This window comes from Salvia hispanica, chromosome 3, assembly GCF_029641045.1.
Source record: "Salvia hispanica isolate PSC_SH4W2 chromosome 3, Shi_PSC_v1, whole genome shotgun sequence".
NCBI classification, from domain to species: domain Eukaryota; kingdom Viridiplantae; phylum Streptophyta; class Magnoliopsida; order Lamiales; family Lamiaceae; genus Salvia; species Salvia hispanica.
This window is the reverse complement of record NC_142694.1, coordinates 13,358,219-13,381,240: the sequence shown is the minus strand read 5'-3', so window position 1 is coordinate 13,381,240 and position 23,022 is coordinate 13,358,219. Positions and strand designations below refer to the sequence as shown.

General features: G+C 34.7%; 3 protein-coding genes and 1 pseudogene across 4 annotated transcripts; all 4 read right to left on the bottom strand.

The window, feature by feature from the left end:
• Positions 1 to 408: 408 nt before the first annotated feature.
• On the bottom strand, positions 409 to 3,154 carry LOC125213214 (uncharacterized protein At2g27730, mitochondrial-like). Its single transcript, XM_048113628.2, has 4 exons — positions 3,041 to 3,154; positions 1,501 to 1,619; positions 969 to 1,007; positions 409 to 770 (listed from the first exon to the last, which is right to left on the bottom strand). Exons 2-4 carry the CDS (start codon positions 1,600 to 1,602, stop codon positions 579 to 581), a joined length of 333 nt encoding a protein of 110 aa, XP_047969585.1. The 5' UTR covers positions 1,603 to 1,619; positions 3,041 to 3,154; the 3' UTR covers positions 409 to 578.
• Positions 3,155 to 8,186: 5,032 nt separating this feature from the next.
• Positions 8,187 to 14,815, bottom strand: LOC125214810 (sec23/sec24 transport family protein). The gene is made up of 14 exons (XM_048115975.2): positions 14,402 to 14,815; positions 13,699 to 13,758; positions 13,190 to 13,243; positions 12,941 to 13,113; positions 12,592 to 12,778; positions 12,251 to 12,396; positions 12,017 to 12,171; positions 11,791 to 11,872; positions 11,592 to 11,707; positions 10,768 to 10,866; positions 9,643 to 9,766; positions 9,051 to 9,328; positions 8,744 to 8,958; positions 8,187 to 8,645 (listed from the first exon to the last, which is right to left on the bottom strand). Exons 1-14 carry the CDS (start codon positions 14,727 to 14,729, stop codon positions 8,419 to 8,421), a joined length of 2,244 nt encoding a protein of 747 aa, XP_047971932.1. The 5' UTR covers positions 14,730 to 14,815; the 3' UTR covers positions 8,187 to 8,418.
• A 1,185-nt stretch (positions 14,816 to 16,000) lies between these two features.
• LOC125215553 (ferredoxin, root R-B1 pseudogene) lies at positions 16,001 to 17,574 on the bottom strand (annotated as a pseudogene). The gene is made up of 2 exons (XR_016136187.1): positions 17,420 to 17,574; positions 16,001 to 16,601 (listed from the first exon to the last, which is right to left on the bottom strand). The product of XR_016136187.1 is annotated as a ferredoxin, root R-B1 pseudogene (transcript).
• A 2,192-nt stretch (positions 17,575 to 19,766) lies between these two features.
• Positions 19,767 to 21,870, bottom strand: LOC125210595 (large ribosomal subunit protein uL1). Its single transcript, XM_048110129.2, has 6 exons — positions 21,764 to 21,870; positions 21,608 to 21,643; positions 21,093 to 21,312; positions 20,462 to 20,627; positions 20,121 to 20,326; positions 19,767 to 19,984 (listed from the first exon to the last, which is right to left on the bottom strand). The coding sequence occupies exons 2-6, from the start codon at positions 21,610 to 21,612 to the stop codon at positions 19,931 to 19,933; spliced, it is 651 nt and encodes a 216-aa protein (XP_047966086.1). The 5' UTR covers positions 21,613 to 21,643; positions 21,764 to 21,870; the 3' UTR covers positions 19,767 to 19,930.
• Between the last annotated feature and the right edge of the window lie 1,152 nt (positions 21,871 to 23,022).

Below are 23,022 nucleotides of genomic sequence, written 5' to 3'. Positions count from 1 at the left end.
GTACAATTTAGGGTAAGTTGAACATTTTATTTTGAAATTATTAAATATTTGTAACAGCAATCATATAACTTTAGACTGAATATATGCAATTAAAATGGAAGGCTTCTAACAAAATGGTCAAAGGCTTCAATTATTCCTCCTCTCGAGCTATCTACAAATCAGTATCGAAATAATCATTTGTTTTGCCGGTGGAAATAGTCCCGGTCTTTTTATGACTGTCCGACGAAAACTCAAGCTTAAAGATCTTTTGGTCTATATGGTGAGACCAGATAGTATGCGCAATCCAGAGCAAACCAATCAAGCTCTGCCACATCACTTATGCAATCGCCTAAAATGAGTGGCCGTGGGCATTTTGCTAAATTCGAAAACAATATGTTGCATACAAATTTTAGCTTGGAATGAGCACAATAAAGATTAAAGCAATCTCATTTTTAGCTAAAACCAAAGTGTTGCAAGCAGGCAGCAGAAGAGCCGAATTATCATATTTCGGAGTTACTTATGATTTATAAAACAAAATGCAATGGAGTTAGTTTCCTATTATTTCGCCAACATACTGCTTTCACTCTCCTCATATCTTCTCAGTCCTGCACTTCAACAGCTTTCTTCCTTGAACCCAGGTACCATCCAACAGCAGCCAAAGCGGTACCGATGCCAACAACAACACCGTAGTTTCTGTGCTTGTCAGTTGAAACATTAGGAGTTTCAGAGGTGCCGCTGCTGCTGCTGCCGCCGCTTGGTTTAGCATCAGCTACGGACCCTGATGCTGGGCCCTAAGAGAAATCACAACGCATGATGAGTTGGATATTGTTATTCACAACTCACAAGAAACAAAGATGTGAGTGTGTGTGGTGTTTCACAGGATCAAAAGAAACTATCGAACTATCTTAATCATGGCGAGGGAACGTCTAATAGTATTAAAAAAATTAAGAACAAACTTAGTTAACTTTGTGCAATGTAGATATGTCTACCTTCTGAGCAAGCTTCTCCAGCTTCTCTTGTTCCATTTTCTGCAAAAAATTGAAAAGTTTCGTAGTAAGCAAGATCGTTAAAAAAACTTATTGAATCACAGTCATACCGTGTATAAGCAAGCATCCACTCAAAAAAAAAGACCACAAGTAACCACGGCAGTAGGAAATCAGATTCATAAGAAGCAAACCATATGTTCTAGGTTTAAGCTATAAGGCAGTAGGATTCAAATTACATGACTTTTAGTCACAATTTAACCCACTCCATCATCAACTAGCCCACTGCTTGGGAACAATGTGAACTATGCTCTCATATAGTCATATTCAATACCTAATGTAATTTCAGCTCTGTGGTTAACCTTACTCTATGGTGAAAGTGTACATTTGGAATCTAAAGCTTCTAACAAGTTGTTTAGTTTCTTGACAAGAGAGCTGAGAAAGATGAGCTAAACGCAACTTGCCATGAAAAACAGCCACTAGAGAATATGCTGGCCAAGCCTACATCTAAATATGTGATACCCAAAAAAAAGTTCACCTTAATGTAGATATTTTCAGCAGCCTTCTCCTCCTCACTGAGGACTTTGCCACTGCTTGATAGCCTGCGCGAGATGTATCTAGCAGCCATTCTAGTCGCCATGGAGACACAATTTTTTCCTGTCAACATAAAAATTTTGGTCAAACCCACAATGTGACAGATCTGTTTATTAACAATATAGTATCTTAGATCTTTTCAGTCAGTAAGGTGCATATATTTCTGAACTACAAAACCAGACCAAAATTGCATGCTCAACAGAATACACAGAAAGGTTTCAGTTCAACCTGTTTTCTTCTGTCAAATACATGGCCTGTGTCAGCAAAAGGAGGTTCAAACTGTCCTAACTAAATAATCCAGTGTTGTAAATGCATTTTAACTAAAGAATTATAGCATTGACATAATTTTTTGTCAATTTTTAGCACTATGCACAATTAGCCCAAACTGCTGCAGCTCACATACTATTGCATAGTATTGGCATTTGAAAGCCTCGTCTTTACACACCATTCAGTTAAGACAACAGTCACAGAAAAATTAGGCGATATAGTACTCTTAAGTTCAGAACTGAGTAATTAAAAAAACAAGGCAGACACAGCTGTTTGTCCCTTTTCAGAAATTTCTCCATTCACAAGATAGATAGCTGTTGGTGAAAAGTTTTCAGGAAAAGCTTATAAACCAGCAAAACATGTGTCAAAGAAAAAGAGGAAAAACTAGTACTACTAGTATGTAGTGGGATAGTCAACGGTACATGTGTAGTTGTGTCCAGACCACAGAAAGACCATATCCTAATTTCCAATGAACCCATCAATAGGATCAAAAGATTCAACTCACAATAGTCAGAAGCATTCAACAGCAATGAAATGGAGATAAATTCAACCTTTCTAGCTCATTTAGAACAAACCAAATACAAAATGCATCAACAAACCATTAAAACATTATGCTCTTCAAAAGCAACTCCATCACATCACATGATCAAAGTTAACTTAACAGGAAAGATAGATCAACCACCACTCATGATTCATTATGACACTTGAAAACTCCATCAAATTGAAAAGAAAATCACCAATACATAAGAAAAAAACTGCCGAGAGAATCCTCTGAATTTCACAAAAAGTAAATTCCAACATAATATTGATGCACACAAAATATGTATAGGTAGGCATCAGATGCCGCCTTGTAATCTGAGTATAACACAATAACATCAAGTAACAAAAATACTGCAAATGAAATGGAAACAGTGTGCATGTTACTTTGAAACGAAATACAAATTACATCTTATACCACGACACCTCAAACTCAGAGCCAAATAACCAAATTATTTCAAAATTAAGGAAACTACAATGCAGAAAATGTAAATGACGATCAAGAGAAGATGAGTGTCATACAAATCGGCGTCGGTAAACATAACACAAGCACCGCCTAGAATTCGAAAATTACACACACAAAAAATGTAGCGATTAAAACAGAAAAGAGCTTCGCAGCTGGAGTGAATCTGGATAACGCATAGATAAGGATAAATGCATGTGATTTCGTGTGTAAATACCTAAAATGCAGAGAGATTGAAGAGAGAGATTCAGAATGATGATTTTTTTCTCCAGGTGTGGTATGTGTTGTGTTGAAAGATCGGAGATTCAGAATGCCTTTTTAAATTAAAAATAGAAAAAAAAAAAAAAAAAAAAAAAAAAAAAAAAAAAAACGAGCAAATAAAGAGCTTACTTTCTTAATTCTTGAATATGGGCCAAAGAGTAAGCCCGTATGGTTTAGGCCCATTAACATATAGTATAAATTATTTTTAGGACTTGCATTTTTATTACTCCTATTAGGAAATGAAAATATTAAGAAAAAGTTAGACATAAATTTGACAACAGAAAACATTCCATAATGACTTAATATGAAGCAAATGGTTTACTCCAATAAACATCAGTAATACTCAGTAATTTCCATTTTAAAAAATTAAAAAATGAGTGCCCTCGTATAATACTCAGTAATTTCCAATTTAAAATTAATTAGTGACAGGAGGAAGGATCCAATAAAGTTATAGTGATTTAAGTTCTCTCGTTAGATCGAAATGGGATAATTGTATTTGATTTATAGTTTCATTTTTGTTCAAATATATTGTTTGATCAGTTAATTTTGACCCACAATTAACAATCTGTTCTGATACTATGATAGAAATCAATAGAGTTCTATCCTAAAACCAATTTATGGTAGGAGGAAAGATCGATAAGACTTGTATAGTGGTTTTAATTCTCTATTTAGACCGATGTGGAATAATTATACTCCTTCCGTCTGCTATTAACTGTCACACTTTGATCCGACAAAGATTTGAAGAAATGTAATAGAAAGTGGATTGAACAAGTTAGTAGAATGTGAGCTCTACTTTTATATACTCACTCCGTTCCATTATACGAAACATTTGGTTTCGGTACGAGAATTATGTAGTGTTGCTTTGTGGGTTATTGAAAAGAGAGTAAGTTACAGAGAGGAAAAAGTAGAGATAATATTGTTTCCATTTGAGGAAATGTTTCATTTTTAATTGGAGATAACACAAGAAGAAAAATGTTTTATTTTTAATGAAAAATAGAGAATATTAATTTTACAATAAAATGTGAGTGAAATGAATTAGTAGAGTTCAGGGTCAATTATTATAAAAACTAGTATCACACCCGTGCTATGCACGGTCCACTTTGTTCTCCTCAAATATGAAATATTTTTTTTAAATAATAAAATTATATGAAGTCTACAATTATAATGTATTTAATAATAAATATAAATAATACATTTGATTAAAGTAGTGAATTCTATTAAAATAAAGTTGTGATACACAAATGATGAGTTTATAATAATTTGTGTCACAAATTTGAGATGATAAAATTTTATTATATAATGATAATGTTGAAATAAGTACGTAAATATAGAAAAACATATATATGGATATAGCAAGTTTGAAAAAAAAAATAATGTACATTTCCATATTTTAAATAAATATGACCATAGGGGTGTGATTCGTTGCTAACTTTTGTTAAGTTTGCTAACTTGCGTTACATCAATGCAATGTATTAAAAATGTCAATACGATGATACTGAAATGTCACCATAACCTTAAGTTGATAATTTAATACATTATGTTGACATTGACATTTAAATGGCAACACAGTTTATTAAAATGTCAACACAAATATGTGTCGACATTTTAATGTGATCATGTTGAGATTAAGCTAAAATATAGATATGTGGAAAATAATAATATTGTACATTATTTTTGTAAAATGGAAAAATGACTCTGATCGCGAGATTAAAACATAAAGTAAATTTACATCACACAAAACAAAAAAAACTAAAGAATGTATATTACCACTTCTCCTAATGAGATTTAAGATATTGTTAATCAAAACCTATAATTTAATATTGCACTGGTGAGACACTTCCTAGTCGAACTTCATTTCATTGCAATGTAGTGACCCTATACACTAAAAACCTAAACCTTGAAACCTAAATCCTAAACCCTTAACTTTAAAATATACTCATCATGACCAACAAATGATCCAAATATCAATAAAATTCTCTCTCTATCCCAGTACTGATAGAACAGTGTAAAATATTGTGCCACTAAAGTTGCAAGTCAACCAACGTTTAGTTCACTTTTACTAATCAAATAAAACATTGAAATTCAATTTTATTGTAGTAGGAAAAAAGCTCAAAACATGTACAATATTATTTAAATATTTAAATACCATTATTCCCATTACATTATTGATTATGCGTTTAATTATTTAAATATCATTATTTTCATTAATCTCATCAATTCCATAAATTAAAAATTAAATTGGCACTCATTAATATTATTAGCTGTCAATCAATCAACAATTCACCTATTAATTTCATAAATTTTATGCATCTAATTTTATAATAGTTTTTAAATATCATATTTATGTTAAACAGCTAAGCTAACTCCTTAATAATTCTTTCAAGCCCATAATATATATCCAACTACAACAACTTCATAAAGTAATAATTTAACACAATTTGTTTATTAATTGTTTTTATATATTAAATATACTAAAAATTGAATACAAATTTCACTAACTTTATAAAATACTTATATTATTAACGTGTAAAGACTACACAAAATACACCACAATACTAATACTATGAAATAGCTAACATTATTATAAATATCATGTCATATGGAGTATTATATAGTTTTCTTGTTCTTTTAAGATCTTGGATAATCACAGAAAACTGAAGATTAAAAAGATATAAAAAAATTTAATCTAATTTTACAATAATGTAGATATCAACCAAAATCAAATGTGTAGAAAAAATTATACCACTATTATTTCATAAATATCGCCCTTCTCAATAATACTCCCTCCGTCCCGCTTTAGCAGTCTCATTGACTTTTCTGCACTCGTTTTGTAAAAATGATAATAAATAGCTAAAATGGAGAAATAATAAAGTAAAAAAGAGAATAATGTAGATAAGACTCTTCTCTACATTATTCTCTTTTTTACTTTATTATTTTTTCACTTTAACTATTTATTATCATTTTTACAAAACGAGTGCAGAAAAGTCAATGGGATTGCTAAAGCGGGACGGAGGGAGTAATTATTTAGCCCAAAATAATGAAGCCCAATTTACGGTTAGAGATGAAATCCTAAATCTTAAAAAAAAACGTCGTTTACTTCTATGTATCTTTCCAAAAAATTTATGTGTCCTTCTCGATGAAAGGTTCTAGTCCAACCTTTATTTGTTTCCAAATTGAACCAGGTACAATTATCCTGCTCTATTCGAAACATATTTATACATGAAGGACGTGAATGCAACTTTCAAAATTAAAAAAATAAAAGGAGTTTTGTGTTCTTTTCCGCTGGTGCATACTCATTTAACCTGACGCACAGCTGTCTCTCTTTGTCCGCCCGTTTCCAGAATCTCCGGCACCACCGGGGATTCTACCTATCGAAACGCACAATCTATTCCCTCCGACACCGCTTCCCGATCTATCCTCATGGATCATCAAATTGGATAGAGACAATCCGGCGATAGTGCTCGATCGACCTCATTTCAAGTCCTTCCCGAAGCTCTACAGTTTCTTAGACATTGAAGTAACATGATTCGGGAAGGAGTACGATGCAGATGGCATCTGAAATTATAATGCATGCGTTTCGTTTGGCTCATTTATGATTTAGTAATTGCTTATAGAGAGTGCCAAATCCACCAATTATTATAGTTTATGAGATTGTTGAGTCTTTTGGCTTTCCATTTCTTTGTTGCAACCCCATTAGCTTCCATTTCCTTATAACTCTATTAGCTATAACTTAATTGTGATTAAAAGTTATAATATGCATTTAAATTAACCACAATGGCATTTTTGTTAATTTTTCCAAACAATAATTAAAATTATAAATTAATTAAATAAATTAAAAAACAATGATATACATGACACATTGTATTTATTCCAAAATGTAGTAGTACTCCATATGACATTAAAAATAATTATGCACGGGAAAAATCACTTATATAGTAAATACACTCATGAATATTAATTAAAATATTTTGGATACCTAACACAAATTATAAACACATAAAAAATATAGTATTATTTTGCTTTTAATTAACTGATGGCTAAATATGTCTTTACTTTTAAGTTAATCACTAATCCATCAATAATATACTCCTGCAATTTTGTACCTAAAATACATAATACAAAAAAACTATCGTCAACGCAATTTTTAGTCATCTACAGTATAAGATAAAACTCATTAATCATTATGATGTTGAAAACTAAAAAACAAAAATAATTAAGCTGCAAGAAACTTATTTGTTCATTTCTCCTCCAACAACCAACAACCTAATGATATAAATACAATCTCTAGGGTTAGAATAATAAGAAATCAGTGCCCCTACATTCTCTCCCTTTTCTCTCTTCCTCCTTCATCTATGCTTCCTTCACACTGCTATTGTAGCACTCAAATAAACAAAGCTTGGCTTCTGTGCTGACCTCCTCGATCGGCTTGGTGAATTTGTCACAATTACATTGGAATTTATAGAAGATCTTTATAGCTTTTGGTATTCTTCCCAGTGTGACTTTTAGTATGTCCACTATTAAAACTTAAATCAATTGTAGTAATTGTTTAGACGTTTCAAATAATGTTGATTGATTAAATTGACCTTTTAAATAATGTAACGTTAGCCTAATTAAGATTATGATAATTTCTGAAACGGCAAATTAAGATGGACAAATTTATTAACAAAAACCAATTCTATTAAATTTTTATTTTTTAAATTAAAATGGCAGTTTTGTAAATAACACCAAAACTCCCTCTTTATATATGTATAGATAGTAAAAATTAGATGTGACAAATAAAGGAAGACGGACTTAAAATAAAACTAATAACAAATAATGACATGAACATCCACAGACGAGGTAAATCGTGACTTTCTGTCCAATTATTTATATTTTAAAATTTTGAATTTAACCCAATAAATAAACCAGAATGGAAATAATAGTGTATTGTTTATAAAGGTTGCAGTATTACTAAAAAAATCATGAAAGGTAGGGTTCGTATCGTATTAATGCGGAGAGTTGATTAATTTGAAAAGTCAAGTACAAAAGTTTATTCTTGCAACCGGCCAAAATGTTAGGCTGATGGTAAGAGAAGTAAAGAAAGGGTACAATTATACAGAGGAGAAAAGAAATTGGAATCTGGAATCCCAAAATAATCAACTCCTTCCACGGTCTAATATTACAAAGCAATACAGAACCTGAAAAATAAACAAAGCACTACAGTAAAGTAAAGTCAATACATGATTGATTAACAACATAATTCCCATGGACGACGACAATCTGCTTCTCCATTTGGGAACTAACCTTCTGTATCCACAATTACCAACTTTGTATTCCAACTCCTGTATTCTAACACTATTTACCATTTGGTTTGTTGATGTATTCTAGCACATCTTGGTTGATCTCGTCGAGGAAGGAGACGAAACCCATAACACTAGTGAACCCACTTCCTTCCACGTCCTGTTCCTCGATAAGATAGTTCTCGAAAACCGTTGCATCGTCCTTCCCCCCTCTTATAAAAATCAGTTTAGGAGTAATACTCCGCTCTTGCTTCAGTTTGTTGATGTTTCTTCTCAAAAGGCCTGGTTAGGTATCGTTTATTAGCAAACGTGAATGCAATCGTAATTCTAAAAGGGAGGGGAGAGAGAGAGAGAGAAGAAACAAATGAACGTTCACTTACAATCCTGGGGCGGAGGGAAAGGAAGGGAAGCGTCAGCTGTGGAGGAATAGAACACAATGAGCATTGTGAAAGCATCGAGGAAAAAAATTGGGCTGCCACTTGTTATTAGTGCAGCACGGCTCAGGGAATGGCGAGGGAATGCTTGTTTTTCTGGAGATTCATACGACACCAATGAAGGATATATAGCACGGCTAAGTGAAGAAGGTTCCAGGGCACTGCATTAAAAAGAGTTGTAAGTTTTAAAAAAGCTTGATGGCGCCATTATACAACCACTGAAGGTTGATGCAAATGATTATGTCCTGCATACCTGAACAAACACTGAAGATATATCCGATAGTCTGGATGAACACCTTCTTCATGAAACCGAAGAAGAGGATTCCGTAGCAAAGCAAAAATTAAGCGGGGTAAAGATTGCAGCTGAGGGCATTGGCTGAAGGCAACATCAACACGGGAAGTTGTTAAACTTCCTCTTCCATGTTCAAAAAGCTTGAAAGCATCATTATACTGAGCGACAAGATTTACAAGCCACTCATGCAGTAAAATCCTAGCCTCCCGAATTCCTTGCTCTAGCGAAGACAAAATCACCTGATAAGAATTTTAAAGAACAAAACGTTAAAATAACTTGACAGTATAAATGAATCAGCCATCAGCATACTCCTCTGAAGGGAAGATCAAATCCAAATATTTGGCTATAACTCAGCCACGCTGACGTCGACAGTACACAGACACAATCTTCAACAAACGCATGCATAGGACAAAATATGAAATGAATCTTATGACGCTTAAAAATGCAGTATATATGACACAAATCTGCAAATCCTCACCTCTCCTGTCGCTCCCAAGCTTACAAAATGCATAGACATAGATAGCAACCACAACCTTCCGGAAATAGGGTTTACCTCGTGAACAAGTATGGAGAGAATGACTTCAGGATCCACAGTATCATAAATCTCGTTGATATTGCGAGCAGCTTCAAATTGTACAGTTCTAATCCTCAGTCTCCTTTGCAGGGAATATGTATCTCTGCATGAAAGTAGATCATACATATATAACATTGATCAACCGAACCTCATGCTTTAAAACTCAAAGCACTGGCGAATGCTCTTTTAACAACAGCAAAAGCAAGTAGTAGCATATAAGTAATGGCCCAGTCCTCAACAGGTCAAATTAACGGGGCACAAAGAGCTCTTAGTGTGAGAATACTCATTTCAAGATATATAAGATCCAAAAATGAGAAAATATAGAAGTCATGGATAATTATAAAAGTTAATCATTTTAACTCATTGTCATAATCTAAACAAGGTTATTTAAGTCAACTCCAGCACTATCTGAATTGTAAGGTCAGCAGAATCAACCTCACTTAGCATAATCCAGCAGAAAATATACATCAGCACTCACATTTTCAACATTTCATTATTCACAGCCAGTGTGCACGAGAAGCTAGCCAGAAAGACAGGGATAAAAAAATGCCTCCCAAAATATTTAAAATCCTACACTGTAAATAATTAAACCACTATATCAGATTTTATGCAAATAATATACCATTATGTGACCACTGGAATTAGTTCTTGCCATAATTGAGAACCGGATTTAACTTTGAATTTCTTGTATTACTATTTACATTCATAATCAGATTTCACATAAGCAATTTAAGAATGACTGAATGAAGCATTTTGAAAATAAGTGAAACTATCAGAGCCAGGAGTTTTTTCGCAACCACCATTATTGTCATTGACACAACCTAACGATCACCTCAACTATTTTTGTGAAACTGCTTTTACACTGAGCTCAATCAATGGATGTGTTTAAACTGCTTCCAAAAATACTGACCAGAAAATCACAAGATTCACGAGTTCTAAAACAGTTTATCAATCTTTTCTTTACATCATGAAGTCAGTGAACATGTTGTTCTCTGCTGAATCAACACATTAGATAGTTCTTATTCCAGAATTCATCCAAGGTTTGACACCCAGGACCATTGCTCTTATGACCAGAAAGCTTCAACTGCACAAAAAGAAGCATACCTCTTTGAAGTTCCTGAACTTGACCCTGACAGTTCATTTGGAGGCACAACCACTGAGTATTGAAATGCAATCTGTAATGTTGGGCGCTCTTTGCTGTGCCTGCAGAAAATTGTCGATTGTAGTAATTTTATACAGAATCAAACACAAATACAACATTGAAAATTTAGAGAATGGTAAGCAAAATGAAATTGATCAATCATTGGAATTTTTTCATCCATCAAGTTCTACACGAGTTGTAAACAAATGGCTTTACATATTGATTGAGTCCCCAATTCATGAGAATGCAAGAGCACAAATAAAGGACTACAAGATATATGAGGGATGTTGCACGAGCATACTTGGCTTCAGCTTATGAAAACAGCAATCCAGAAAAAAACAGAATTCTAGCAGAAAGGGAAAGATTTAAGGGAAAAGATGTTTCTTGTGCCCCAACTTCCTGGGTGGCTGGGAATCAGAGAAATAATGGGATCTCCAATTACACTAATTAGATGTTATGCCATGATTCATGAAGGTACTTTAGCTGTTGTAGTCAATATTACATCAACCGTGAATGAAAATGAATTGAGTAGGATATCTTAAGATGAATCACGGTTAAAAAGTAAAAAAGAAAAAGGAGGTATGAATCTAAGCCAACAGTAAAGAGAACGACCAATATCACATAATTATTGTATGCATATCAAATATCATGGGCACATCAACTTCATGGTAAGTCTTTAATATGTTGACAATATGTGCAAAGCAAAAAAAAATCAAGAAATAAAAGTAAAAAAACACTTGAGAACTACATAAGAAAACAGATAAGTAAAAGGAAGTATTCACGTTACAGTGAAAATCCAGTATCACCCAGAAAATCAAAGTCATAGGCATATGTGGCAAAAGAGTCGCAGCAGATGATGTGCTGAACATTTTCATACTCCGGGTCTGGGAAGAAGTGCCCATACTGTAGCATCAGAAATGGAGAGTCATATTGTAAGAGTTTAAAAATGGCAAAAACAATTCAAAACTGGAACAGCCAATTCTTACTGAATGGTCAATCTTAAATTCAGATGATGCCCTGACACGGAGAACACAATTGAAAGCATATGGTCTACTTAACATACGGTACCTGCATCACATCATATATATCATCTATGTGTCTAATTGAAAAGGAAAATCATAAATTGATTTAGTTTATTCCCAGCTATTACAAGATAATCTGAAATTAATATCATCTACAAGAATCATCTTCAGGTATAACTTCGAAACTCACATATCTTGAGGAAGTGTTGAATCATCAGTACTTGAATATAGAAACAAAGAGCCTCCACTCTCAATGCTTAGAAACTTCAAAGATGCTAGATCAGTATATTCATTTGTAACAGCAAATAGATCCACACATACACCGGCTTGAACAGCAACAGCAGCCTGTGAAGCATAAATTTTCAGCTTATCACTTTATTATTTTACCAGTTTCTTAAGCGATTCGTTAAGACAAGCAAACTACCAAATCTCTATAAAATGGAGTCTGCTCAGGGAGTAAAGCACGATCAGCGTCCTCTCCTTTACTAGCATACTGTTCACCGTATCGTCTGGTGTCTAGCTGGCCAAGACCATAATCCGGAGGACCCGATAGAAAGGCAAAAACTCTGGCTGCATTCCACCAGAGGGAGGAGCAAAAGGGAGAATAATTAGAAGTCCTGACTAGGTCAGGGCATCCAGTAAACATATAGTAAATGAGAGGCTTTGGCCAAAGTACCATGCTGAAGAAGCAGAAAATGGAAGCAAACAAATTACTAGTAAATTACAAAATATTATTTACAGGAATCGTTGATAGATTTATTGTACCCAGCGCATATGTATTCCCATACTCTGATCCAAGATACTTGAGCAGAGCTTCCATTGCAACCCCAAATCCTCGCCCACCAAGTAAAACACCATCTACTCCTTGACCAGCAGCTGTAGTCCGTTCCCAGGAAGTTGTTGGTTTTAGAGTTTCAAGGGCAGATGCAATAAGGTCTTTGCAAGTGTCCACCTACAACATTGATATTTAAAGATGTGAGTACTGACTAGTCAAGATCCAAAGCTTCAACCCTACCACAACTCAGATAAAATATTTCAAAGTGTAAACTAGCATATATATAGTCTAATGAAATAATAAAGAGCATGACAACACAAACACCATCAATGTACATACTGGAGCCAGAAATGAAAACAGTGGCATAACATCCTCAAGCTCCACTGTTAGGTTTTCAAGAGACTCTGGGTGAATAAAGACATTCTTGACTACAGGAATGGGCCCTTGAACATCATACAAGCCTATTTTATGGCTGAATGTAGCAAGACCAAAAAGTGACCCGGGCCCCAGTGCTGCAAAATTAGGAGATTAAGACTAGAATTCACTTTAGTGACAACAACTTGAATAGGAGATAGAAACATAACAAACCTTCCAATGCTGCTAAAAGAGCACTTTTAGTTAGTTCCAGAAACTCTTCTGATGCTGCAGAAGAAGACAATTCAAGGAGACCAAATGTGAGTCATACTGAAATTGCATTAACATACATGATTGGTCGAGAATGATAGTAATACTAGTCTACAGTTCACACATTAATGTTTTTTTTTGGATAAACTGTTCAAGTTACATCTTCTTCACCAAATAGTATCATAATAACAGCATCCACTTATGCATTCGTTTAGCATGGGAAATCTATTCTTTCCTACCTTATACAGTTTATAACAGGGTTTGAACTTTTGAACCCCAAAGCATGATTTCCTGACATTACTTGCATTAACATACCCACTATTGTGATCCCAGTACAATTTGTACTCAACAAAAGAGACCCATACCAATTTAAACCCCAAACTCGAGTGCGAAAGATTGATTTTATCTTATTTATTTTATACAAATGGAGATGCAGCAGTCAACTTTCGCAATAGGGATATACAAAATCTTACAAGAGAGGTCAACAGCAGCAACATACACTGGCCTTGCCTTCATTTCTTCGGATCCTTCCTCTGCCACAACGAAATGAATAATGAAAAACACAAAACAACCTAACCACAGTTTCCAGCAAATCACAGTTATAATGAAAGGAAGGTGCAAGCTTATGAAATACAACTTTGCACACAATAACAAGCTATGTGAGATGATCTTCCTACACATTACTGCAACAGTTTGAATATATGTATGACGTAATACATTTCATAAATGAAAAGAAGTCAAGACTGATGATATCACATACATTATACGTATAAATAATGTGGCCAAGGTAATCATATTTCTCCATATAAGATGTAATCCTATATCATAAACTGTGATAGCTAGTTCAACTTCCTGCTAGAGCAATGAAAAATTATTGCAACCTATAATCAACTATACTAATAGGATTGGATTTAAACACAATGAAAAGCTCGTAGACATCATAAATGAGGATTTCTATTCAATCTCAGCAAGACTAGTTAAGTACTTTATCTAGAATTGTTATCATAAGTTCATACTGAAATTCTAAGCATTATGGTTGTTAAATAGATTGATGAAAGGAAAATGAAACCAAATTCAGGCAACACGGAAAGGTCGTAGTAAATCAGCAACAACAAAAAAACAATCAAAATTCACCAATTACACTGGCGGAGCTGGAGAAAGCAGAAGAGGAATTACGAGGTAATTCGAGGTCGATGAAGGAGGAGATATTCTCGGCGCAGGAATTTGGCGACGAGTATTGGGCGATGGACTGCGTGGAGAGGCCGTTGGTGGTGCCGCAGAGGGAGCAGTCCCACGACCACTGATCCAGCTCGCAGTAGGTGTTGTAGTAGGCCCAGCAATTCTCGCATCGCGGCAGCAGCTCACCGTTGGATCCGTAGACCGGCGCGACGCCGTTCTCGTCCAAGGCGGCGAACGGCGCCACCGTCATGCCCCACGGAACGCCGCACGCCTCCTGCTCCGCCGGGTTGAGCGGGAAGCGGGTCATCGTCTGGCGGACGGACATTGTGGATCCGGATCGCCGATTCGGATTGGAGGTAATTTGGGAGAGGTTTATTCCAGTTTTTTTTTTTATTAGCGAGGTTTCTATTTTCTGTCAAAGTGAACGGAAAATGGTTAAACGACGGGACAGCGTAAGAGACACCAATCACAAATTGACACGCTGGCTTTTAATCCTGCAGTTGATACACACCCCCCTTCACTATTCATGGTTATTAGAGGTAAAGATTCGGGTTTCGGATCAATTTTTACCCAAATCGAATCGAATCCGAAAATAGTTCAAAATCGAAATCGAAAAACTGAAAAATCAAAACCAAAATAAACTGAAAGGATCTTTTCGTCATTCGTTATACATGATAGTTTTTGTCATTCTCAAACAGTTGGCTCTCAAAAGGCCATTTCGTCATTCTTTTAGATCTAATGAATAGGAATTACTCACTCCGTCCCACAAAAAATGTCACACTTTCCTTTTTTGTTTGTTCCACAAAAGATGTTACATTTCCTCTTTTGGAAAAAGTTTTTTCTCACATGAATATAAAAATTATATTTATTTACACACAAAACAAAGCCTCCTAAAATCTCGTGTCATCCCACAAGTGTGACATCTTTTGTGGGATGAAGGGAGTACTAGATACAATTGTGATAAATGAGTGTTCGAGACCGAGTAAGAGTGGTGGTAAGCCAAATAACTTATCATAACCAATGAGAATTCGAAGTGGTCTAGCGAAGGACCAGTCGTGACCAACGAGGATGTTGGCCCTTAAGGGGGTTAATAGGTACGGACTCAATGTCACATATAAGTTATGAGAGCAATTGGTGTAGAGTTTATAGATTAAATGTGACATCTCTCCTACAAACTAGCCTTTTAAGATAAGTCATCTTATTTAGTACTCTCTCGGTCCACCTTAATAGAGTCATTTCATCTTTTGCATTCGTTTGGAGATTGTTAAAGTATTAAAACAGTAAAATAAGAGATAAATAGTAGTATGAAACATTTGTAAGTACTAAATTATCACCCAAACTTGGTGTGATAAAAACTCATACTGCAACATTTTGAAATTTTTGTATAATTGGAGGATTATACTTGGTGGTGATAAAAAAATACTCAAAAGTGTTTTGAGTGATTGGATGGATCATGGATGGGTATTTATCATTCGATCGAAAATATGCAAATCATACATTTAATTATTGTACAGTACTTGATTATTTTATCAAATCATATTTACCATTCAAACCAAGTGCTCCTAAATCTTTCAATAACAAGAACAAGAAACAAAATAAATCGAGAAGCTTCATCTGAAATAACTCATTCCACGATAATGCACAACATTTATTACAAGTTTTGCAACCGAGTCTGCTGTGCTCCTTCATAAGTACTAGCTAACAAGCCAAAACATCAGCAAAACAACACACAATTTTAATACAACTCACTCTCCTTGTGAGTGTGGATCACACAATCTGAAGTGGGGTAGGAAACGCAAGTGAGCAAGTACCCTTCCTTCATCTGATTGTCATCAAGAAACGAGCCATCCGACTGATCCACAGAGCCCGATACAATCTTGCCTGCACAGGTGGAGCACGCGCCAGCCCTGCACGAGTAAGGCAGGTCCACTCCTGCAGATTCAGCAGAGTCGAGGATGTAACAATCATCAGGTGCCTCAAATTCGCACTCCTCACCATCTGCTCCGATCAATTTGACCTTATATGTAGCCATTGCAGATGCCCTGAAATCAGCCTTTGCTGTCAAGCCAAAGGCTTTGGTGACACTCTTCACAGACCCCAACGAGGCTGGGATTCTGATAAACGGACTCGCAGTTTGGTTTTGTGGCATGCTTGTGATCAGGGAGTTGGTAGGAACACGGGCGGTCGCCATGTCCTCCTGAAAGAAATGCCATTTAGTATATTGGCAACACACAAACACCGCAAATACAGCATTGCATTTTCATGATGGTATATGAAGAAATCAAGTGAATGCAAATGCAGGATTGAATCTTATTCAATGTATGGTATGTCGCCTTGTTGCATATGACATCAAAGGATGGCAATGACTCAATTGAATTGCAACAAAGCAATATATGTTTGGAGCATTATGAGAAGGGCAGGCGAAATGCTCTTTGCCCTTCACTCGAAGCTCCAAAGCACGCAAGCAACTAAGTTGATTTGCAGATACAAATTACCAACAATTTTAGAGAACAATAACAGAAAATTACTGCAAACAATGAGAGGTCGAATGAAGATAGTCGTGACGAACATAACATATAGAAAAAATCGACAAAATGCAGCTCTTCAGGATGCTTAGGTTAGATACCAAATTACCAATTTTCAGGCTGAAAACTCATAGGAGTGTTAAAAAGCAATAAATTTAAGATGTGAATTTAACATCCAGCAAATTTTACCAGAGCAGTGATGGTTACATAAGATCAATATTAAAAAGTGTAGATTGAAAAAAATATTTGGAAAATGCAAAAATCAACATCTCGCCGTGATTTACACGTGGATCTACGGTAAAATAGCAAAAAATTATAGTTCTCGAATTGCAAAAGAAACAAAACCAGAAACATAAAACAGAGCAGATACAGAGCATAAAGAAAACTAAAATCAAGACTGAATAGCAAGTGATCCTGCAAAAACCGAACATATGCAAACATAGCTAATCGACGAAGGCAAAAAAAATCTAGAGATTAAATGAAGACGTACACAAATCTAATGTGATACAGTGCTTCAGAAATGAGGCGGCGCTTCTTCAACGGAGAAACCGATGTGCACGAAATAAGGGTTTAGAGAATTAGGAGTGCTATTGCCAACTATTTATAGACTTTTTGCCTATTTCTAGAATATTCATAATTTTAAACAATCTAAGATGATTTTTTTAAAGATGGTTTGTACTAATATAATGTTTACAAATTTTATACTCATGTTATCAAACAGTCTCCTTTTTCATCATGCTGCTTCATTTTTATTTTAGTTTATATTTTTTTGGTAAAATGAATAACTTTGAAACACAGGCACTGAAGAAATGGCTTGAGATACATTGTTGCATGCCAAAATTTTAACAAAAATAACAATTAAACATGACCTTTTATAAAAATAAATGATTAATCAATTTGATTAAAATAGAAAGCCAGTCTAAATGAAACAACCCCTGTCGGAGTTGGAAGGTCGCATAACATAGGGGCCCAACCCTAGTGGATTTCTTAATTTTATGAAAGACTTGTAATTATAATAATTAGTGTGTGCCATGAAAGTAAAGAAAGAGTGATTTGTATTCTTTATGAATCTATGATTAGAAAAGAATGATTTTTAACAGAAAAAACTCAAACACAGGATAAATCCGCATATACGGTTATGTGTTTTGGTTAGGAAATTTACCCACATAATCTATAGGAAGTGAATTTTGTAGTAGAATTTTGTGTAGAATAGTATATCAAGTCAAAACAACTTTAATCACGATTGAATCGAAGGAGAAGGAAGAGGCGGCTTTTGGGACGTGGTAATGGGTAGGAGAGTAGGAGTTGGGTAGCCGGCTAGGAAAGCCTTATGCGCCATCATGATGCAAATTGTGTATTTAATTATGACAACTTGGAGTGGTATATCATTTAAAAATACAGTAGTGTTTGCATTCCTCAAAAGCCCATTAGAGTAATATAACTAAATCTTACTCCCTCTTTCCAAAAATTAAGAAATTTTATTGAAAAATAGAAAAGATGAATGAAGTAAGAAAACTAAAAAAATAGTGAGATAGATGGTTAAATAAAGAAAGAGTGATTTGATGTTTTTTTTGTTAAAAAAAGAAATGACTCAACCTAGTTGGGACATCCCAAAGAGGAATATAACTCCACTATCTCACTTAATTGGAACGGAGGGAGTAATATTTCTATCGTTCCATAGTAGTGGAAGCATTTCTTTCTGATACGGAGATTAACAAAAAGGAGGATAATGTGTTAAATAAAAAGATAATTAAGTAGAAGAGAAGAAAAAGTAGAGAAAAGAAGAGTAAGTAAGAAGAAATGTGTTGACTTACTATAAAAGAAAATGACTCTACTGTTATGGAACGTACCAAAATAACAAAATAATTTCACTACTATGGAACAAAGTGAGTAGTATATAATTAATAAATAAATTTTATTCAATAGACAAAAAATGAAAGGATGATATTGTACGGATTTTAAAAATATAGAGTTCACTATAAGTATAAGGGTGTTTTGCTTCACTCCGTTCAAATATGTGTTATGAACTACACACCTTTATAGTGAACAAAACGCTCTTATAGTAGAGTACAACTCCTTAAACCCTTCACTATAATGACAATTTTGTTCACTCCGTATTTTTCGAATCCATGTAATGAACTAAAACGCCTTTATAATAAACTAAAATACTCTTATACTATACTCCGTGTTTTGATCTCTAGCCTCTAGGTATGCATCTAAGTAGTGGTTGCCCTATATCACTACTCAAAGTGACTATCCTTATATTACCGTTAGAAATATTGGTGAAATCGAAACTGAGTATACGCTATACTCTCCATTTAATTAATTTTTTTAGGGTTGTCCTATTATCTTTGACTCATTTTCAATATATAGTAAACTTCAACATATTTAATTTATTTTTTATATTCTCCATTTATATAGTAAACTTCAACATATGGGAGTAATTATTTTAAGAAATTTTAGGTAACTGCATTATAATTGAAGAATTGATACTAAGAAGAGAGAATCCAACTTTGCAAAGGATTAAGGATAGGTCACGAGCGACAATGTTATGAATAAGAAGAATATCCAAAAATATAAAATTTGTTATCATAGGTACCAAAATGACAAATAATTAACATTTCGTGGTAAAACAACTCTAGAACAATGTTACTTACAATAAACAAACATCGATAAAATATCCCGTCAAAAAATGTATTTTGTCAAATATTCTGTCTTAAAATGATAAAAAGGTGCTTTGTCAAATGTTGTGTAATAGAGAAATTTGCCATTTTGAAAAATGAGTGCAAAGATGTAAATGCAAGTGCCACTAATAGCACTATAGCATTGGGCAGCAATGAGGAACAAAATTATGATCTTAACGAAACTGTTGCTATACCAGTATAGGCCAAAAGCATCTCAACATAAATATAACCAAAATTCCCATGTAAACATAATATAAGTTCAAAAAAGCACATACAAACTGCACTCTTCCTAACAGTCCAAAGAGACAACACCTCAATCAAAAGATGCGTTGCGGCTTGCCCATGGTACTCTTCAGGTACAAACACCTCACCTGTTATAAAAATAACATGTCTGAAATTAGTATATCTTTCTTTAAAAGATGATAATCTTAGGAGGCACAACAAGATCAAACACCATATGAAGAAATATTTATAGATATCAATATCGGTTATAACATATGGACTCACATTTTGCCAGTTCTTTTTGAGAAGAGAGACCAGAAAGTTGACACTCATTTGAATGTTCTGAAATAGTTGCTTTTCTTCCATGTCCAAGTTCCCAACAGCTACTCCCATGCAGAGCACCTTTTTCAATTGGAACTTGATAGTTGCCTTAGTCTCATTCACCTTGGACTCAAGAGACTCTTGGTGGGTCACAAGTGTAGGGAACTTGCCTGAATTCAAGGACAAAGTGATTAACAAGTAAGCCAAAAAAGAGACTAGTGATTCAATGCCTTCAAACAACCAGATGCAAGACATGTTTGTCGTGCCTTGCATTACTTAACAATTTTGAGCACATAAACAATTACCTGCTTTGTTTAGACCAGGTCCCAAAAGACGAGGAATCTGCTTGATAACAGCCTCGGAGGCTAAGAAAGCATGATACCTCTTGGCAAGCTTCTTTACCAATTTCTTGTTTTTGTTCAACTTTTTGAGAGCCTCCACATCCATGGACTCCAAACCAATTTTTTCAGCCTGTAGATATGTTTGCAGTTTTGCACATCAAGTAAGTTAAACCCAACTAGAAACAACATTTAAATCTTCATAGCTGAATTCCTAAGGCAAAGGTGACTGATCTGATAACACAAAATATAATATGAAATTAGATATAATGCATTTGTTTTGTTTAGTAGAGCTCATCTAAAAGCGATGTTCATATGGTATCAGAGTTAGAGTACAGTGGCAACTAAATTACCAATCAAGGAGTTTCTTGTGCATGAATGAAAACAAGCATATGAAAATAAACAACAAATCATTATGATGCTTTTGCCTCAACACAAGAAAACACTCCACCACAAATCCGAAACACTAGAATTATAGCTTTAGTGTCGAACTAAAAAGGGAAAGAACAGGGATGACTATGATCTAATATGTCTTTCAAATACGTGCAAAACAATAACTTTTCCTAACAAAGAACACAAGCAAAGAATGAAACTGCACCTCTTCCACATGCTGAGCATCACCAAGCATGCAAATCTTCATTTTAGGACGGGGAATATGTGGCAACCTAACAGAACCACTGAAACGCTTATCCTTTTGTGGGTCATAATTTTTCAGACCAATTTGTAGTTCAACTGTCTCTGTGAAATTTCTCTTTTTCTCCTTGGCATCAGTTACTATCTGAGTGATAGCTTCTCTCAAGACTTCACTCTGAAGCTTACTGCAAAACCGTAATGGTGGAAACCAAATTAGCATGCCCCACCACAAAGCTATCTACTAACAGTCTTTTCAAATAATTTAATGCATAAGCCATTCGTTACAATGTGAAAACTAGCTTATAGCTGTCGCCTCAATACAATTGGAGAAAAACTCAGACTACACCCAAATTTTGTCTCGGACATTCAATTTAGATATTAGTCCGTTCATATAGGTGAAAATGCGGACGCAATTCGTAACAGGGCAATATAAAAAAAAGATCGACAGTATAAAAACAAAAAATTGAAGCTTAATCTCACCTCATCCTTCAAAACTTCGTGATTCGCAGCCTAACTCTGCACATACAAACCAAACAGAACATATCAGCACAAATTCAATCCAATAAAATGCTTAATCGAATCAATACGCACACAACAGAGTTAGAGGAGAGAGAAGGAAAGAGTTCAGGGAGAAACCTGATGAGAAATGGTAGGGTTTGTGAGCGAGAGCGGTGCGGGTATGCAGATATCTGATCACTAAACAGAAGATAAACCCTAACGGGCTCCATATTTTGGCCCATTGGGCCTAATTACGCAATTCAATCTGAAGCTATATTATGTGTATGTATGTGCCTGTTTTGAGAAAACGCCTAATGGATAAATTGTTACTCCAAAACTTAAAATCATGAATTACAAAAGGATATACTTCCATCGTTTCATCTAAGTTGGGTCAAAAACTTTTAGACACGTATTAAAACAAGATGAATAAAGTATAAAAATAAAGAGAGAATAAAGTAGATGATATAATAAAATAAAAGTGATTGAATGTTATGTTTTTTTTTTACTCAACTTAGTTGAAACATCCAAAAAAAAATACGACTTAACTTAGTTGGGACGTTGGGACAGAAGGAGTAGTATTATAAATTTTGTATTCATACAGTAAAAAGTAAATGCATTTTATTCTGGAAATTTAAATATGTTGTGCATATATGATATATATGTATGTACCGAGTTTGTTTCTTTAATATTGTGGAACCTAGACATGCCCACGGTTCGTTTTCCGGTTTTGGGAAATGTGGAACCAGAACCGAACCATGAGGCTATTTATAGTTCCGGTTTCGGTTTGAAAATCGGCGGTTCCGATTCCGGTTTGGAATCGCCGGTTTTTTCGGCGATTTTTCACTGTTTTTCACGGTTTTGGCTCGGTTTTTCGACGGTTTTTCACGGTTCCGGTTTGGAACCGTCCGAAACCTACAGTTCCGACACGGTTTCGGTTCGTAAAATTTGAAATCGAAACCGGCCCACGGTTCAAAATATGGCGGTTCCGATTCAAGAAAAAAGTCACGGTTTTGGTTCGGAATCGGAACCGGCAGTAAGGATCCGCGGTTAACCGCCGGAACCGAAAACCTTGGGTATCTCTAGTGGAACCTGCAAATTTTACAAACAACGCTTAACTCAACTCTCAAGTGAATTGAGAGCTAAACTACAATGGAAAAAGCCAAATGCAACATGTAAACTACAATGGAAAAGCCAAATGCAACATCCTAAGCTTTTAGAGATGTTGTCAAATTACACGTGTTAATTTTGCGTCAAATTAGATTTTTAAAAAAAAATCTCATGTGTTAGTGTGATTACATAGCGATCAGCTATGTTTCGAAATCCAATCTTGCTAATGAACACGACTGGAGTACAATAGGAGGAGAGAGCAGAGAGAGAAATCCTTCAATCCCCGCCAC

Coding starts and splice junctions, on each gene's coding strand:
- LOC125213214 (XM_048113628.2), bottom strand. CDS start 1,602: ATGGCGACTAGAATGGCTGCTAGATACATCTCGCGCAGGCTATCAAGC. Junction 1,008..1,500: donor CTGAAAATATCTACATTAAG/GTGAACTTTTTT, acceptor AATTTTTTGCAG/AAAATGGAACAAGAGAAGCT. Junction 771..968: donor TGGAGAAGCTTGCTCAGAAG/GTAGACATATCT, acceptor GATTTCTCTTAG/GGCCCAGCATCAGGGTCCGT.
- LOC125214810 (XM_048115975.2), bottom strand. CDS start 14,729: ATGTCCGTCCGCCAGACGATGACCCGCTTCCCGCTCAACCCGGCGGAG. Junction 12,779..12,940: donor TGTTTTCATTTCTGGCTCCA/GTATGTACATTG, acceptor TCAATGTTGTAG/GTGGACACTTGCAAAGACCT. Junction 10,867..11,591: donor GGTGATACTGGATTTTCACT/GTAACGTGAATA, acceptor AATTTTCTGCAG/GCACAGCAAAGAGCGCCCAA.
- LOC125210595 (XM_048110129.2), bottom strand. Junction 20,327..20,461: donor ACCTGGTCTAAACAAAGCAG/GTAATTGTTTAT, acceptor CCTTGAATTCAG/GCAAGTTCCCTACACTTGTG. Junction 19,985..20,120: donor TCAAAAAGAACTGGCAAAAT/GTGAGTCCATAT, acceptor TTTTTATAACAG/GTGAGGTGTTTGTACCTGAA.